This window comes from Larus michahellis, chromosome 9 (genome assembly GCF_964199755.1).
Source record: "Larus michahellis chromosome 9, bLarMic1.1, whole genome shotgun sequence".
Taxonomy (NCBI): domain Eukaryota; kingdom Metazoa; phylum Chordata; class Aves; order Charadriiformes; family Laridae; genus Larus; species Larus michahellis.
The window spans coordinates 17,339,800-17,358,381 of NC_133904.1; the positions used below are offsets into that span (position 1 = coordinate 17,339,800).

Genomic DNA, 18,582 nt, shown 5'->3' on the forward strand with positions numbered 1-18,582 from the left:
ATTAAAGCGGACATGGAATCATGGCCCAAATAACTATATGTATGTGTACAAATAAATCAACTGGTTTGATAAAATGTTAATTCTGTCCAAACCTATTATCTCTTGGCTCTAATGAGTTTAATGTTGTTGATTGGAAATAACCAGTTTAGTACCTGCCCTCTTGAAAGCAGTTACGCTCAGTCTGACCAGAAGGCTGTCTAACAAAGTACCCTGCCTCTAGCTGCAACCGCGTGTTGAAAGACAAGTACAAGTAAAGCCAAAAATGTATAGTGATACTTATCTAGGCTACTCCTCAAGCTTCCAACAATTTTTAGGTCAAGTTCTTGAGCAACAAGCATTACTTCTATATGTAATTGCCCTTTATGTTTCCTTCTTGAAGCTGTCCAGTCATCCCTGGAACCTGTGTAAACCTAACATTTTTTTACTCATATTACTGATTAAACCAGTACTGTCCTATATTCAAAAACAAGCAAAAAATGCTATAGCCATACAAGGTTGGCTGGTAGACTTGGTCATAGCTTAGTTTCTGTTGAAGGGGATATTTTTCTGGTTAAGTAGAGCAGTAACTTCATTGAAACCTGGAGATGACAGGTTCAGTCAGTGCGCAAAGGAATAAGGAGATGCTGCAATATGGGGTAGCCTTGAACAGATTCCAAAATGATACGTAGGAACTAGAAATCATGTCTTGGGTTGCTCTTGCAGCATAGTCATATCCTTGTATAGTATAGAAGTGAAAGTGTGATTTGATTATAATTTTGATTATGATATTTTATGTGCCAAACTCCTGCCAGCTGTACTGGTGTAACTGTTTTGTTACATCTCTCATTTAGATGTTGAAGGCTGATGGCATGTACTGTTAATAACTTTGGCATTAATTTAGCCAATTAAGAACAAACAAACAATGTTTTTGATCTGCCAGATAACAAAAGCAAAACTCTTACGCTAAAGTTAAGCAAACTGGTGCTTAGAATTTGTCCTCAGCATTGGAAAGAGGATGTAGGAGAGCGACTATATATTTGCTTGTGGGGCTTTTGGTTTTACTTTTTATTTGTGACATTCTTGTAGTGTTACATTATCAAGTAAAAGAGGTTACTTTGGTTTATTCGGAAGGAGTGAAATGCATCCAGATCTTAGTTATCCTCAAAGATATCTAGAAGTTAACAGAATTGGAATAGACTCGAAATGCCACTTTGAGTGGTTGCGGAATATTTTCTGTGTGAGTTTATCTGCCTCGCTTGGCTGAGCTACAGAACTGCTAGAGACCATCTACTGTCAGCCACACAAAAAACTTGAAGAACGGAACTTGCTTTCTCTAGTGAGGCACACTCAAAAGTCCCTTTGATTTGTGGCTTAGCTGAACGCAATAAGCTGGCTGTGAACGATGGAATTAATGACATCTAACAGGCGCTGAATTTCTGCAGGGTAGGTGCAAGTCAGGCGTCACGTTGCTCTGGCTTCCTGTTTTATTGGTACGCCTGCAAGGCTCCTGGGGTTCACCAAACTTTTTGGTACATTCTGTCAGTGTTTGCCTTCAGAAAGGAGGCTAGACAAGTCATTGGAAGAATGTTTGGAAGGAGTTAGTTTGTCTGAAACCTTAGTAAGTACCCCTGGGAGAGGCAGAGATGTCCGGAGTTGGTGTCAGTCTAGATCAGCTCTTGTCTGTTGCTGAATGGCAAGCAGATCTGTTGTCTCTCCAAGTGCCCCAAAGAAACTACATAACCGTGGTTTCTTTTTCCATTTTAATTGGGTTTTTTAATGGTATTTCATCAAAACTAGGACTGCTAACATCTATTATAATGAGCAGCCTTTAAAAACAGGGGGGAAATGCAAGCAGTTCGTTAGGTGGCGTGTGTGTTAGCAAAGCTACATAGAATGTTCTTGACTACATTTATTCCGGTCTTGAGACTAATTTTTGTCCTGTTGGTAATTCCAGCACTGACAATTTTACTTTGTTTTAAGCCTGTGCTCTTCTCTACTACCATTCCATTGCTGTTGTGTATGGCAGAGTAGGATTCCTTTGACTCTTCTTGGGCCTCATAAAGGTAGCCAAATCTGTAAAACAAAACCCAGTTTTTCTAGTAATAATCAAATTTTAGGAAAGTAGATATCATTTGTGTGCAATTTCTTTCTGAAGAAAATAAAGACGACGACACGTTAGCAGGTACTACATAAAGTATTCTGTGTGTGTAGTCTACTAGATTAGCTTTTTAACATGTTGATGTGGGGGGTATTAAACATTTTTAAAATGTTTCTGCATTGTTATAGGGGGCAGTTACTGATTTATAAACCAATTCATGGCAGTTCAGAAGTGTTGTTACATACCTTGAAAAACTACGCATTTTGTTTTTTGAACATGTTTTGACCCTGTAATGGCCCTTTAAAAAGGGGATAATATGGTATACAAGCTTTGGAAGGTGAGCCTTACAAAAGAGAAGGGAGTGTTTTAGGGAGTTCCTGTTGAAGAATGCGGCTTTGCTCACTTCTTTTGAAGAGTTTCTTTCTATGACCTTAATTTTCCAGAGATGCCATTACAAATTAGGGACAGAGTATACTTAATCCCAGTAGTTGCAGTGTACATGTGTCAGTTCAGGCACTTTGATATGGTTCAAACATCAGATTTTTTTTTTTTTTAATCCATCTGCTTCAGGTGTTCTAGAGAATCTAGAACAGAGCATATGAGCAGTCTGACTGTGCTGTGATTTAACGCAGTATTTGGTAAATTCCAGTACTATTGTCAAAAGACTTACTTAGAAGCTTTTGTGGGGGAGAAGAAGCTTGAACTTCTACCCAGGAGTTTTTGTTCCCTTTCTTTACTACCCTTCCAACTTCCTGAGCTGCTACCTTAGCTCTAAGAGGTTGAGCCAGTCTCAACTTCAGTTAAAGCTTATTGGGTAGCTATGGTTTATCTTTTATTAAGAGATCTTCTGTTTTTATATACTTAACTGTAAAGGGGTTTAAGGAGGAAGTGTGCACTTTGTGTATTATGTGTGTTTCTTTATACTGGGAACTCAAGTTCTGTGTTTCTGTGTTGGATGTGCCTCCTTTCCCCAAAGAACAGAAACCAGGTATGTAACATACCTTTTTGCTTCTCCCATGCTGCCTTACTGTGGGACAGCAAAATAGTACAGTTCTTTTTTTCTTGTGTTGTCACTACACCAGGCAGGTGAATTCGATGCGGCAATTTTTTGTTTGTTTTTTTTAATGCAGTTTTAGTTAAGATGCATGTTTATATCTTGTATAATCTGTAGTTGATTAACATCTTGCTATTTTCAGACATGTCTAGGAGCTAGGCTCAGTTTTCTGAGGATAGTTCAGTTTATTGTTTATCTCAAGAGGATGTTAGGCAGCAGGATAAAATGAAAAGTAGTAGGGTGAGGTTTACTAGAAGGTTTCTTATTTGAGCTCTTAAATTTTCAAAAAGGTTTGGGGTTTGATTTGAATTCTCTAGTGTGGAGTATTTCTTAGGATTTTGATTTATGTTATTGGAAAGACTTTATCAGAATTGTGATCTCTTTCGAGTGCTTTCTGTATATGAGACTGTGTTTCAGGGCTTCTTGAAAAGAAAATTAAAGTATGAAAGTAGTTGTCTTAATATTGGTGATTTGGTTTGCAAACCTACTCTGAAAAAAAAAAATAGAACAGCGAGCAGCAAAATAAGGTTTACAGTGAGTTTCTGCATCTCTGCTGGCCTTAACCTGATGATTGTATTTCTTTTCATGAGTGGATAACTCTGAGAATTTTTTTTCTTTATAGTGTAAGGAAAGATAGAGAATATTTAAATGAAGTTTGACATAAATGTCTTTGTTATTATCTCTCTTCTCCCTTTCCTTCCCCACCCAAATATAGTGCAAACTGAATTCTGTTTGTTAGAGTAATGGAAAAGTGAAAGATGAAGCAGTGTCATGAGAAAGGGGAAATATTACTGTTTTGAAATGTTTTTTTTTTTTGTTGCGTGTTTTCATAGGCTATTATATATTCTCTTTGTTGACTAATTAAAAAAAGAAAACTGAAAGAAAATCTCAGCTCTGCTCATAGGTAGTCATGATGAACCTTTAGACTGTCCTCCTGCACAGCACAGGGTTTCGCTTAATTCTTGAATCCCAGCCATAATTTCTGGTTGATCTGTCTGGAGTGCATCTTGAAAAGATGTCCAGTCTTTCTTTAATGAATTAAAGTCATTGTCATGGCAGTCAGATGAAGTCCCTGGTGGCTGGAAAAAGGGAAACATTGCACCCATTTTTAAAAAGGGTAGAAAGGAGCACCCTGGAAACTACTGACCTGTCAGCCTCACCTCTGTGCCTGGGAAGATGGTGGAACAGATCCTCCTAGGAGCTATGTTAAGGCACGTGGAGGACAGGGAGGTGATTTGAGACAGCCAGGGTGTCTTCACCAAGGGAAAGTCCCGCATGACCAACTTAGTGGACTTCTATGATGGAGTGACTACATCAGTGGACAAGGGAAGAGCTACAGATGTTGTCTCTCTGGACTTCTGTAAGGCCTTTGGCATGGTCCCCCACAACATCCTTCTCTGTAAATTAGCGAGAGATGGATTTGATGGGTGGACTGTTGGGTGGTTGCATCCAGACGGCAGTGGTCAATGACTCAACGTCCAGATCACAGAATCACAGAATGGTAGGGCTTGGAAAAGAACTTTGGAGATCATCTAGTCCAGTCCCCTGTCAAAGCAGGTTCACCTAGAGCAGTTTGGACAGGAATGCATACAGGCAGGTTTTGAGTATCTCCAGAGAAGGAGACTCCACCACCTTTCTGGGCAGCCTGTTCCAGTGCTCTGGCACCCTCAAAGTAAATAAGTTTTTCCTCATGTTGGGATGGAATTTCCTGTATTCCAGTTTGTGCCCATTGCTTCTTGTCCTGTTGGCTGGTGTGACTGAAATGAGTCTGGCCCCATCCTCTTGACATCTGCTCTTTAGATATTTATAAGATGGGGATCAATGACAAGTGGTATCCTTCAGAGGACCTTATTGGGACCAGTACTGTTTATTATCTTCATCAATGACATAGACAGTGGGATTGGGTGCACCCTCAGCAAGTTTGTGGACAGCACCAAGCTGGGCGGAGTGGTTGACATGCATGAAGGATGGGATGCCATCCAGAGGGTCCTGGACAGGCTTGAGAGGTGCGCCCATGCAAACCTCATGAAGCTCAACAAGGTCAAGTGTTAGGTTCTGCACGTGGGTCGGAGCGATCCCAAGCACAACTACAGCTGGACAGAGAATGGCTTCTAAGCAGCCCTGAAAAGAAGGACTTAGGGGTGCTGGTGGATGAAAAGCTCAACATGAGCCAGCAATGTGCTCTAGCAGCCCAGAAAGCCAACTGCATCCTGGGCTGCATCAAAAGAAGCATGGCCAGCAGGTTGAGGGAGGTGATTCTGCCCCTCTACTCTGCTCTAATGAGACCCCACCTGAAGGGAGTACTGTGTCTGGCTCTGGGGCCCTCAGCACAGGAAAGACCTGTTGGAGTGGATCCAGAGGAGGCCACAAATATGATCCAAGGGCTGGAGCACCTCTGCTATGAGGACAGGCTGAGAGAGCTGGGGTTGTTCAGCCTGGAGAAGAGAAGGCTCCGGGGAGACCTTATAGCAGCCTTCCATTAATCAAAGGAGGCCTACAGGAAAAATGGGGATAAACATTTTATTAGGGCCTGTTGTGATAGGACAAGGGGTAATGTCTTTAAATTGAAAGAGGGGAGATTTAGACTAGATATTAGGAAGAAATTTTTTATGATGAGGGTGATGAAGCACTGGCCAGGTTGCCCAGAAAGGTGGCAGATGCCCCATCCCTGGAAACATTCCAGGTCAGGTTGGATGGGGCTCTGAGCAACCTGATCTAGTTGAAGAGGGGTTGGCCTTTAGAAGTCCCTTCCGGCCGAAACTATTCTGTGATTCTATGAAAATGAATGTAAAGGAAGCAGTAAGGCCTACCCCTCCTCATTTCCCCACACTTGTTAGGCTGATTTATTTTCTTCATACCTGGCAACAGTAATTGCTAACTACTGAAATAAATTTCTGAACAGTAAGTCTCCAAATCTTTGTTTTAATATTGTATGGCCCTATTGACTGCTTACAGGCTAAAGCTGGCCTACCTTTATGACCTCTATTTTGGGGGGGAAACAGGTTTTTCTGAGCGGTAATTACTGTCCGAAAAGCTGAATGTTGTGTTCTTACAGCTAGATGCAGACTGCCATCTTGCTTCTGCTGTCACTGTACGGTTATGAAACTCACTGCTAAAGCTGGGTCATGTTTGTCGAAAAGTCTGAAAAAGAAAGGGCTAAGTCTAGCAGCATGGAGTGTACGCTTTGTGAAAGGGAGAGGAGGAATTGACTGAAAGGGAGAGGAGGAATTGACTGAAACCTCGTCATTTCCATCCAGTGACTGTATTTTGCATAGTCGAGATTATGCATTTTCCAAGTCAATTCATTTTGTAAAATAAATTCTTTAGCAAAATACAGCATTTAAACGGTAATATTCTTCTGACACTGTTTTCTGGGTGGTGATGGAAGAGATAGATAGTTCACAAATCAGTTATATTTAGAAAGTTTATTTCCCACCCTCACTGCTTCCAGGCAGAAATGTAAGCAGCATTGTTGTATCTTGAAATATCTAACAGAAATAACTTTTCAGAGGCACTGACCTTGTTGTAGTGGCAGGTCACCCTAGAGGGAAAAGATTGAAGCAAATTACTTTTGTTAAGATGCAGATGATTTGCAAGTGCTGACAAGGTTTTGATGTATTTAATGGTACAAGTGATCTTGGTATTATTCCTAAGAATGGAGCCTGCAGTCATACCACTGCGTGCTGCGGTCCTGTCGGTTCCTGAGCGAAGCGAGGTCAAGCTGGGTAAATACCGTAACGGGAAACCTCAGTTTTGCACGAAGTGATATGGGTTTGGATCAGTATCTCAACACAGTGGCATTCTATGTTGTGCTTACTGAAGGTGGAGGTCTTACTGATGACCCCCTGAGGGCCAGGCCATAAAAATACAAAAGGGAACTCTAATATTTTGCTCTTTGGAGAGATGGGTAGTTAGTCTAAACTCTCTGCCTTATAAAAGTGTTTTTTAATTTATTTTTAATCTCTCTCCTGTTCTTGGATTGCATAGCATTGTGTGGTTCATTGATACTTCTTTCTTCCAAAAAGTTGTGTTCATCCCATAGGACTTTCTGTGTTTGACACCGGAATGTTAATTGTGACCATGTAAATATCAGAAAGTAAAAATATTTCCCTTGTCACATTATAGGCCCCTGGATTTGGATTTGGTATTGCAATATCTGGAGGAAGAGATAATCCTCACTTTCAGAGTGGTGAAACGTCAATAGTTATTTCTGATGTGCTGAAAGGAGGCCCAGCAGAAGGACTGCTACAGTAAGTGCCAAACTACACCTGGATTCTGATGGGGGGGGCATTTGTCTTCATCAGTGGTAGCTTTACCTCGGATATGTTTTGCTCTCAGATACCTGTTTGTAATACAGGTCGTTTGTTCAGGGGCACCCATTCCCCAGTATTTTCCCCTTGGCATAAAGTATTTATATTGTGCCTTGTGATGTTTTTCATTTAGAGAAAATGACCGTGTTGCAATGGTTAATGGAGTTTCAATGGATAATGTCGAGCATGCATTTGCTGTTCAGCAGCTGAGGAAAAGTGGGAAGAATGCCAAAATTGTAAGTGAATGTCTTGAAGATTTAAGGCTACTTAAATTCCACAGTTATAGAGCAAAAGTGAAATGGTGTAATGTCTGCTGTGAAATACATGCATGATGCAAGGTACTTGAATAATATCTGTGTGATGCCTCAGGTTTAAGTGATGATCATGCCATATTTATCATAGGGTCACTCAAAATTTTTTTAAAATGTGAATGATGATGTTTGGGTAGTGTGGCACAGGATACTTCAGACTCCTTTTCTGTAAAGTTCTTCTCAGTTTGCCAAAAGCTCCGTTCTCAGCTTTGTTTAACATTTCTTTGCTTTCTTGAGTGCACTTCTATCAAGTTTTTCAAAGGCTAAAGGACTTTACCCACTGTTCAGGCACTAACATAGTTCTTTTTATGCTCAGTAAACAGTTTGCCAAAATAAAGTATAATTAGCTTAATTCCTATAATTTTGTAGGCTTATTCGAAGTGGTTGGCTTTTGAACTTTGCAAAACAGAACAGGTCATCACTAAAGGGTAGTAATCCAGCTTTCGGCAGAAGTTTGAGATTTATGTTACAAAAAATAGAACAAGAATGCACAATGTTTAACAGTTTCTTAATTCGGGAAAAGAGACTTTTAGGGCTTGTAGAAAAGCTTTTGTGCTGACAGATTTCTAGTGCTAGTGTGCTTTAACACAGCTGCAAAAAATTGTGTCTTGTCTTGCATTTGTAGATTTAGCAATTCTTTAAAGGATACACAAAACACAATATGTGGCAAGTTGCACAGGGCTCTTAGTATCTTAAATCTTGATGTGTATATTTATGTAGAGAAAAGCAATTAATGAAAACTTTGCAGTATAACTTGGTTCAGTTCTGTAACATATGGCAAATAAACCCCTAAACAGGGTTGGGTCTTTCTCTGGAAACAACTGTCTACATTAGTACAAACCAACTTTGAACTTACAGCGGGAATGTTCCCCTTCCTCTGTGGCTTGCATAAACATTGCTTTGGAAGATTGGGAGGTTTCAAAGTTAAGGAGAGTTACTGTCAATAATACACTGAGTACATGGTAGATTACATGTTAGCAAAAGAAGTTTTTAGCAGTGCCAGTAACTGTTTTGTGGGCTTAAGCAAAGAGAGAGGGCATTCAAATACACAGCTCTGAAGGCAGAATGTCACATTAGGCTAAAATGGCTGTTGTTCTTACCCTTTTGCCGCTTTTACAGAAGCAAGAAAGGACTAAAACAACTGTGAAAACGAATATACCCCTCCCCTCAAAACCAGGTTTCTAGTGATCTGTATTTATGAGTCTTCTGTATTAATTGGGTAGAATTTTATAGTGAGGAAACAAGAATTCAGAGCATTCACAAACACATCTGTATGTTTTCTTTTGAGTCTTGGGATTAGCTTGGCTTCTGATATTTAGTAACACCGTTAGCATTACACAGACAGAGGCTCATACCTAGTGTTTGGTTGTAGACTATCCGAAGGATGAAGAAAATTCAGATTCCAGTGGCTCGACCAGAACCTGAACCAGTGTCTGACAATGAGGACGATAGCTATGATGAAGAGATACGTGATCCAAGAAGCAGCCGTGGTGGTCCAAGTGCCAGCAGAAGGCATGAGAAGAGCTGGGTGAGAGATCGAAGTGCTAGCAGGGAGAGAAGCTTATCACCGAGATCAGACAGAAGGTCGGTTACTTCCAGTCAGCCTGCAAAACCTACCAAAGTAACACTGGTAAAATCAAGGAAGAATGAAGGTAACTTGTATGTAATTCTCTTGCTATGACTTCTGCTGGTTTTTAAAGGCCAACTGCTTCAGTCAATGTTGTGTTAAGTGCCTTGTGGACTGTATGAACAGTGCTGTTAACAGCTTCTTTGCCCACTTTACTGGTAGCTAGCTGCAAACTTAAAAACTACTGTTGTATTTCTGGTGATATTTTTCATATTCTGAAATACATCTGCTTAATTAAGGGTAAATATTATATAGCGTAAATAAATCCCAACTGTGCCTCTGACATCTTGGTAGTCAGTGGCTACATAACTTCCATATACTTCAGTTGAGTCTTCAGTGTCTGTCTTGTTTGAAAGAGGGGAAAATTGTAGGTAGCATGTAAATTAAGCTATTGAACAACAGTTATGATTACAGGCAGAGTTAGAAAAGAGATTGATATAATAGTAAATGCATAGTGTAATTCCAGTGCAGCCCTTCATGTGCCGAGTTCTGTCCTCTGTTTCCAGTGTAAATGTTGTGTAAAGCAGTGTTGAAAATCTTCAGATACCTCCCTCCTTTTTATTTCCTGTAGCTTCATCAGTTTTCTTTTTTCTTTTATTGCTTTTATATAAAGAGTATGGTCTACGGTTGGCAAGCCACATATTTGTGAAAGAAATATCACAGGATAGCCTGGCAGCAAGAGATGGCAATATTCAGGAAGGAGATGTTGTACTGAAGGTACAGTAAATGGCAGGGGTGGTTGTTCAAAGGGAAAACTCATTGAATAACTGTTCTTGGGACTAGCTATCTCTTAATAGCATAATCATTGTTAATAGAAGATGTGTCTTTTTCTTTTTATTAAATTATTGCAAATAATGGTGAACTTGAGTATAAATCAACCTCTCTAACAAAAGGAAAATTATAAAGCCTTTTTTTTTTTTTTGTATTATTCCCCAGGCCTTATTCAGACAAATGGTGCCTACTGTAAATGCATAATAGAAAACATTTGGGATGGTATGAGACTTTGGCCTTATGTGCTTAGTTATACAATATAATGCTGTGGAATTGTGCTGTTGAGCAACATGAGAACTTGCCTTCAGGATACACTTTGATTTTTCTAGAAATCTATATACCCAGGGATTTTTAACTCATGCTAATAATTTTTATTTCAAGGTACTGCTATAAATGTGTTGGTGCAGGAAAACATACCATTTCTTACTCTGCTGAGTGTAGCAGTGCTGGTTCAAAAAACGTAACTAATATTTTAAAAGTTTTGTATTTGTGGTAGAGGCTTTGTCTTTGAAAGATGAAAATAATTTTCTACATTATATTATAGTTTGTATGAGCCCAATAGTATTCCATTGTATTGTGGTAATTTGATAAATATATCTAGCTATTTCTAAATATCATCAGAGAGAAAAACACTGTCTTTACCAGAGATTCACGGTTTTTGGTTTTTTTCAGTAAGTTTATATCTGCTCTTTTCTTACTCTGTTCCAGATAAATGGCACAGTGACGGAAAATATGTCCTTAGCAGACGCAAAAACACTAATAGAAAGGTCAAAAGGCAAGTTGAAGATGGTTGTTCAGCGAGATGAACGAGCTACGCTGTTGAATGTCCCTGATCTTTCTGACAGTATTCATTCTGCTAATGCTTCGGAAAGAGACGGTGAGTATAAATAAACTTGATTTCCAAAGGGAGACAAGAATTCCCCACGTTGTGAAGACGCTGAAATACCTAAGTGGGATAAGAGGGTGGGGAGAAGAGTTAGGAGTAAGATTTATGGGTAAATTCTTGTTTGGATGTGATTGAAATCCACAACTTCAAAAGCAGTGGAGAAAAAGATACAGTTCCTGTTCTTGCAGTTGTTCTTTCAGGAATATTAAGTTTAGTTGTTTTGAAATAATAAACATAGATTTAACATCTTCATAAGAATTTTCTGCAGAAGCTTATTTCCATTTGAGCAGGTCACGCCACCATTTTAATTACAATCATTTCATGAAAAAACAACTTTTATTTAACAGACATTTCAGAAATTCAGTCGCTGGCATCAGATCATTCCAACCGATCACATGACAGGCCCCGCCGCAGTCGTTCACGATCTCCTGACCAGAGGTCAGAGCCTTCAGACCATTCCAGACATTCTCCACAGCAGCCCAGCAACGGCAGGTGATGGCAGCATTGTATTATTTTTAAATCAACTCTTTAATGTGATGTATACGCTGTAGGAGTGCTTGGATTTATGCAGTGTAACGAATGTGATGCAGAGCTGTCGTAGCAGTAATATGGCATTCTTTCTCTTGAGAGATGCAGTGATAACGATCCAAATTATCTTAGACTGCAGGAGAAATTGAACCTGTTATCCCTTTTTTAAACTTAATCTTAGAGCATGATTGTATGAATAATATAAGTTTGATAGCGATATAAGTTATTGAAGCATATGCAATTATATTTTGGTTTTAGAAAGCAGTTAGCTGCAAGGATTTTTGAGATGACTAGTAGCAGAATTCCTATTGAATGTAAACTTGCTGAAATCTTGCTTTATTTAGGGATAAGCTTTTTATTTTCCTCACTAGCCTTCTTAGTTATTTTATGTTTCTGAATACATTTAATTCCTGCAAAATAAGGTGTATTGCACAGCAAATTTAGCTTTCGGACTGTATTTTTTAATATTTGAACTTGGTAGTGGGACATTAATGGTAATGCTGAAGTAAGTAAGTCTAATTTTATATGAGTTCAGAGAGAAGTAATCTACTGTATGGTTTGGAGCTTTTTCTTCTGCTGTGTCATGAGTAACATCTCTCTTGTGTTGCATTTCCACAGTTTGTTGGAAATGGACATTTTAATTTATTGAAACAGAATTTCAATGTTGAATTTTTAGATTCTACTAAATAGTTGTAAGAGAAAAGTTTATTTTGAGTGCTCATACATGATGGAGCAAAAATTAGAATTGATCTGATGCAAATTCCAAATTCAGAGCCTGTATTTGAAGATTTTTAGATGCTGTCAAAAATTCTGAAAAACATATTGCAGCTGGCTTTTCCATAAAGCTAAGAGATGCCTGATTGATGGTTATGAACACTTTCTTTGCCCAAGGGGAAAATAACACGCATACCCTCAAGGTTTTTAGAATCTTTTAAGGGTTAATAAAACTGCAAGACAGATCTTACCTGCCGGGTTGGGGTTATGGATTACAGATGTTTTTGCTTCTCTTACGTGTATGTTGTTTGGAGGGACCACAAAGCATGAAAGTTTTTTTTTCAAGTAGGAACCCCATATTAGTGGGAGAAACTCAAAAGCAGGATCCTTAATGCAGGGATTTGATTATGAAGGTTGTGAGGTCTCTTGTCAGATTTAAAACCTTTATTTCTTGATGTGCATTTCTAATGCAGTGTGAAAAGGGCTTGTGAAGGGAGGAAAAAAAAAATCCATCAAAACTGCAACTGTGCCTGACTCACCCTAGTGTTAGTGCTTTCCTGCCCTATTTCAGTGGTTTAGGTAGATGGTCACTTCCTCCCTGTGGACTGCACTGTCAGAAGAATCAAATCCTTCCTGAGAAGGAACTTTGAAGTTATCTCAACTCTGAGTGCATCCGCTATATCTGCTTTATGAACAAGAGCTACCTTGGCATGGATTGACTTCCTGCTGGACATGTCCCTTTCAAGATCAGAACATCTGGCCCTGAGCCACATGAAGAAAAACACGTTAAAAGCAACTTCTCTTTGGAGCGGTTATTTGTGCAAGCTCACATGTGCTGTAAGATCAAATTAGTTGCAACTGCTTCATTTTTTTAAAATTGGTGAAAAAATGGGGTGAAAAAAAGCTTGAGAACAACAAACCAAGGAAGAAAAGATGCAAAAAGTCCTCAAACTGAGCTTAAGGAGGACATTAAAAATATATTGAAGATTAATGAGTCACTACTTAAACCCTGTTCTGCCAAGCGTTTGTATGTTCATGAGGAGAGAAATTCCGGGGGAACCCTCTTAGTCCTTTCATACAAGTTGAACTACAGCCTGACACTTGTAGGTGTCAGTGCTTCAGTGGCGCTTTGGGGGTCTGGCAGGGTCTTCAGGGTTGTCCATCTTTCAGTATTCCATACTGGTACTTAACACCAGTGTGCCTGGGGTTTTCCTGGATATAGAATTTCCCTAACAATTGCTATTTGAATGTTCTATCCAAGCATTAAATAGCACTTGTAGTTTTCTTTAGTCCAGAGGAATTTCACAGATGTCTCTTGAACAGTCTTTCTAAATCTTTCAGATTTTAGAACATGTTCTTTTTATGTTCCAGATTCTAGAACATGTTCTTAATGTACTAATAAAAAGGACTAATTATGCCTGTATGGGTTTTTTTCGCTTGTGAAGGATTGCAAATTATCCACAGGCAGTCTTGAAAAGAATCCAGATAATGAATCTTACAAATCTCCAGATACAGATAAATACTCACAGCCCTGGAGACTTGGAAAATCTATAGCCAGCTGATACTGAATTAGGTACTAAGTGAAATATAAGAGATAAATATATCCTGGGTTTGAGGAGGAGTTCTCTGAGCAGGTCATGTTTTAAAGTTTTAAGTGTAGTTTTAAAAGATGCATATAATTTTAAAGATACACAGAATGACAACTGTTTAGACAGGAAAAATGCGTCTTAAATATAGAATGTCAGCTAACAGGCAACTTTGTATAATCTGTTAAGAGCTGTACTTAAAAAGCTAGAGTGAGCAAAAGAGGGCTCTGCACCCTAAGTTGGAGGGTATCACATATGCTCTTTCTTCCTTATGTGGTCTTAACTGCTGGCAGTGACAAGTTGTTGAGCTAGATGAGGTTTTGATGTGACCCATCTTGACAAGTGGCATTTACAGTCGGGCGCTGGCAAGGGCTGCCAGGTGGCATCGGGGGGCTGCCCCTCTCCCCTTGGGAGCTCTCCCTCCTACACTGCCTTCCTCACCTGGGCACTGGAATAGCAACCAGGGGTCCTGAGATGCCCTAACCCTTCAGCCTCAGCAAGACAGATGTGGTAGCTTGAAGAAAGCTTGTTTGTGTGACAGCCCATAGAAAGTCCTTCTATGACCTGTAGAGGTCATAATTATTTCTGGAAGGATATGGTTGACTTCTGTAATGCAGTTGCCAATTTATGTATAGTGAGAGATGTGTTGTTCTGTTCATTTGCAAAACAAGTTGAAAAACTGGAATATAGGACCAAAATCAACCACAGTTTGAATGTAGTTAGGAAGATGCCTCTTGGCTTTTACTGTCTTCTCATGCTAAACAGTTTGAGATTTGCTAAAAACACATTTGGAAAGAGTCTGAGTGTTCGTATTTTTCAAAACTCTGTGCAAACAAACATGCTGACAGTCTTGTTTTGTTCTGAAGTAATAGCCACAGTTGATGGCACTAGTGTGTAGCTGACTGCATTTTGTCACTGAAGGTTATTTAAAAATGCTTCTGTTAGGCATACTTTAAAAAAAAGGGGGAGGGGGGGAGGAAGTGAGGTACAGGGGGCCCTGACACAGCCCAGATGTTAAACAATAGTGTGTCTGCACACAGTGACAATGCGTCTGTCTCTTGGGAAGTACAGCTGTCTCAGCTTTTAACAAGTTTCCATCACCTAGAACCAGTGACAGCATCAAGTTGTTTCCTGTATCATCTCGCAATGTGAAATACTCAGTTGTAAGAACTGAGTATTTCAGTTGTACTAGACAACTTAGGCAAAATCAAGAAAAATTCTACTCTCCAGATGTTCTCATTTTTCCTTTTTGTTCTGTTACAGTTGTGTTTCTAACAGTTTTTTCCAGTTGAAACTTCGTTATCTTAACGTAGAGTAGAACTAACCTTTCACAGGCATTTTAGTTGGCAGGGTGTTTGCCTACATGGCATAGCAGTAGCCCACTCTACAGCACACTGCTTCACGTATTTACCTGCCTCTGTTTTGTGCTGTGCTCTTGGTGTCTGTATTTTAGTTAGTGTTCTTGAGAGCTGTTTTCTTCCATATTTATGCTCTTTTTGGATAAATGCAGGTATAAAAGCAGCGTAAAATTACAGTGGGTTTAGACTATGCGGAGAAGAAATGTAAAATGAACTTTGTCCTTGTGTAGTTATTGCAGTATTTCTGGCCATATTTTTAAAGCAAAACAGAGAGACTGCTGTTTTGGAATAATGCTTCTGTTAAGCATTAGGAGATGCTTGGAAACAGGTAGACTGGGCTCATGGGGAAATTTTTTGTAATATCTCATTAACTAGTGCTCATTACCCAAAAATCTTTGGCCGGGGAGGGGAATTAGTTGTAGCTTACACTACTAGAGGCCTCTCTTTTTTCTTTATAAGGCATTTAGTATACATTTAAACAGCTAAATATATGTGTCTGTTTTCAACAAGCCAGGAATTATTTTCAAGGGAATGAGGCGTCCGGTCATATTTTAGTCTAGCGCTAGAAGTGAAATATATAAGCTTTTAGCTTATGCGCCTAATTTTAAATACAAATGAAAATATGCTGGAAATCTGAAAGAGGAATAAGAAAACTTTTACTGGTGAAGTTTGGGAACAAAGTAGAAGGATAAATGCTTAGTTTTCATTTTGCTTGACGTAATGGTTTTGGCATCGTTTTAATCAACTCTGGAAGCCCCCCCAAAGGGGGTTATCTGAATAAAAAAGGCATAAATAAGGATTTAAAAAAATTAGGCTGTACTTGTTTTTACCAATGACTTATAACAAGATGGTTGTTTACAATGTAAGGGTGCCTGTGTCTTCCCAGATTGTTTTAGTATTTTTCTGTATTCTGCTGGTTTTTAGCTGCCCTCAGGCACACAGTTTTAAAACTGGCAGAAGAAAGTACTGAAAAGTCTTAGTATGTCTTGGCTGAATAGCTAAGCTTTGTTTCTGATGTTTCAAACTTCACGTTGCTTCAGGAAAGCATATTCTGCTTGGTGTTTAGATGTTTGCTAATTCTTTTACTTTCTCACGCATCTTGGATGAGTAAATTTGCTGGGATCTGTTTTCCTAAGTCATACTTCCAGCTCTTGAAGTATCAGTTCTGATGAAAATAAACAGCCTTTATTCTTCGTAATGGATTTTTTCAAATACATTTGTACTTTATGGAAAGTGGTACTCATTATTGCATAGTAGCACCATCTAGCTGTTGGTACTGAAAAACTTTTCTTTCCCCCCTAATACAGACCTCTCTTTTATGAGAGGAGACGGACTTGCACCTGCTGACCAAGCCACTGTTATCTCTGAGGAAGTACCCTTTCCCCTCCTTGGCAATTAAGTCTGATATTATATAAAAAGCTGTGATTTGTTTGTGTCTGTCTTTTCTCAAATACTTTTTATATTCTTGCGTATTTGCTAGCTCTCAGGAATTGAATAGATATTTTCAGAATAGATATTTTTAGCATGTACGTGCTCTGGAATTAAGACTGTCTCTTTGATATGTTGATCCACTTCTGTTTTTCCAGCTGATTACTAATGTTCATCTGCTCCAACCCTATTAAATTATTTACTATTCAACAGATAGCAGCGTAACGGTTAACATTTCAACACACAGTGTGTGTTCTGTTCAGTTCTGCTATGGTGCAGATAACTACAAAAATACCTGATCTTTTGAGCTAAAGGAATGCAAATTATGTTACTTTGAGCTTTAGTTGCTCTCACCATTTAAAGAACAAGAGAGTGTTTTTCTTTTTAACTGGTCATATATATGCCTTTGTTTTACACTGTAAGCATGTATAGAAAATGCATAAGAAGCAGCAAGTTATTCTTTTTACTGAAACACATGGATGACTGAGTGTATGAGAAGCACTCCTGTCTTGTAATAGCTGTGGATTGAAGGCCTCATCCTCTCTGAAGACTGAGAAGTCAGGGGCATGTTTGTGTTCTACCTTTTATCTCTGCAAAGCCCTACCAAGAGGCACTCAAAGGAGCAGATAAATCAGCTTGATGGCAGCAAAGCCTAAGAATTAAGTCTAAAAGTCCATGATTTCTACAGGGAGGGGTGAGGGGAAAAAAAAAAAACACCATCGTAACTGCTCTTCTCCCCTTCTTCCCTTTCCTTCTCAATTTCTTGTACAGCTTTCAATATATATGTATGACTTCAGTGCTTGAAGCAGAGAGCAGTCTCTTTCACCATGTCCTTCTTTCTAAATAGCCATATCCAGAGAAGTCCTTGATTAATGTGAAGTTAGGGACAAAATGCTTGGAATTAGAAATAATAAGTATTAATAATGTGATAGTCTAAGAATAAAACCTTGTTAAATAGCGATCAGTAATTTCTTACCCACCAAACCTGAACTTTGAATGAAAGGATTTATTCTTTAGTTTTAGCAGACCAAGGTCATAGAAGTAATTCTATATGCAGAGTGGAATCTTTTTTTCTAATATAGTCTCCGAAGCAGAGAAGATGAGAGAATAACTAAACCAGGAGCTGTCTCTACACCTGTAAAGAATACAGATGAGATTTCTAAAACTATGGAAGAGGTTGCAGTCGAAAGAACTGAAAAACAAACTCCTCCACTCCCAGGTAAAAACACTAAAATATATTAATTATGCTTCTTGTTGAGAATGGGTGACCAGTAAAGACTTCATGCCATTGCATATTTCTGGAATGATTTCTAAAGTCTTAAAACAGACCATGTCCTGATTATTTCTGTTTCTGAATACGAACAATCTTGTGTAACCATAACCCCATTTATTTCTTCAAGTTTCATTCCTGAAAACGTAAGCTGTGGGGTCTGTCCATTATATAGGGGTCAAACTTCAGTGTTCAGAGCTGTATTTATAGGTGCTGGTCGTAAAGAGTTTTGTCCTGATCCTCAAGCAAGGTTAAAATCTGTCATTTCTTTTCTGAGAATCAAGCAGTAGACTGGTTCTTACGGGTTACTATGGCAGACTATATTTAAACAAGGATGTAGTTAAGCCTGTTCAGAACTACTGTTCCCAAGGCACAACTCAAAACACTCTGAAATGCTTTGTAGCTGTAGCACTTACTGACTACAGTCTTGGGCCAAGAAGGCTTTTTAACAAGTGCAGAACAACTAATAAAAGCAGAAAAAAATCTCATTCCTTTTTTTCCGAAAGGGAAGGATAAACTAAATGGCAGCAGATTAAAGGCCAGTTGGTGTAAAAAAGGAAAAACATAAGACAGGACACTGTTTGAACAGGCTGACCTGTAAAATTTTTGTTTACAGAATGAGGCCCTTTAGTGAAATTGTAAGTGGAGAAAGAGGAGCTGTG

General features: G+C 38.9%; 1 protein-coding gene across 14 annotated transcripts in view; it reads left to right on the forward strand.

Annotated features, from left to right (window-relative positions):
* The window catches only part of TJP1 (tight junction protein 1), a 163,668-nt gene that overhangs the window by 118,247 nt on the left and 26,839 nt on the right, over positions 1-18,582 (forward strand). For all 14 annotated transcript variants that reach the window (XM_074601563.1, XM_074601559.1, XM_074601560.1 and 11 more), the window contains 7 exons: positions 7,257-7,381; positions 7,575-7,677; positions 9,125-9,404; positions 9,993-10,096; positions 10,859-11,027; positions 11,384-11,528; positions 17,733-17,869. In XM_074601563.1, the coding sequence (XP_074457664.1) occupies positions 7,257-7,381; positions 7,575-7,677; positions 9,125-9,404; positions 9,993-10,096; positions 10,859-11,027; positions 11,384-11,528; positions 17,733-17,869 (1,063 nt within the window). The remainder of the gene's footprint in view (positions 1-7,256; positions 7,382-7,574; positions 7,678-9,124; positions 9,405-9,992; positions 10,097-10,858; positions 11,028-11,383; positions 11,529-17,732; positions 17,870-18,582) is intronic.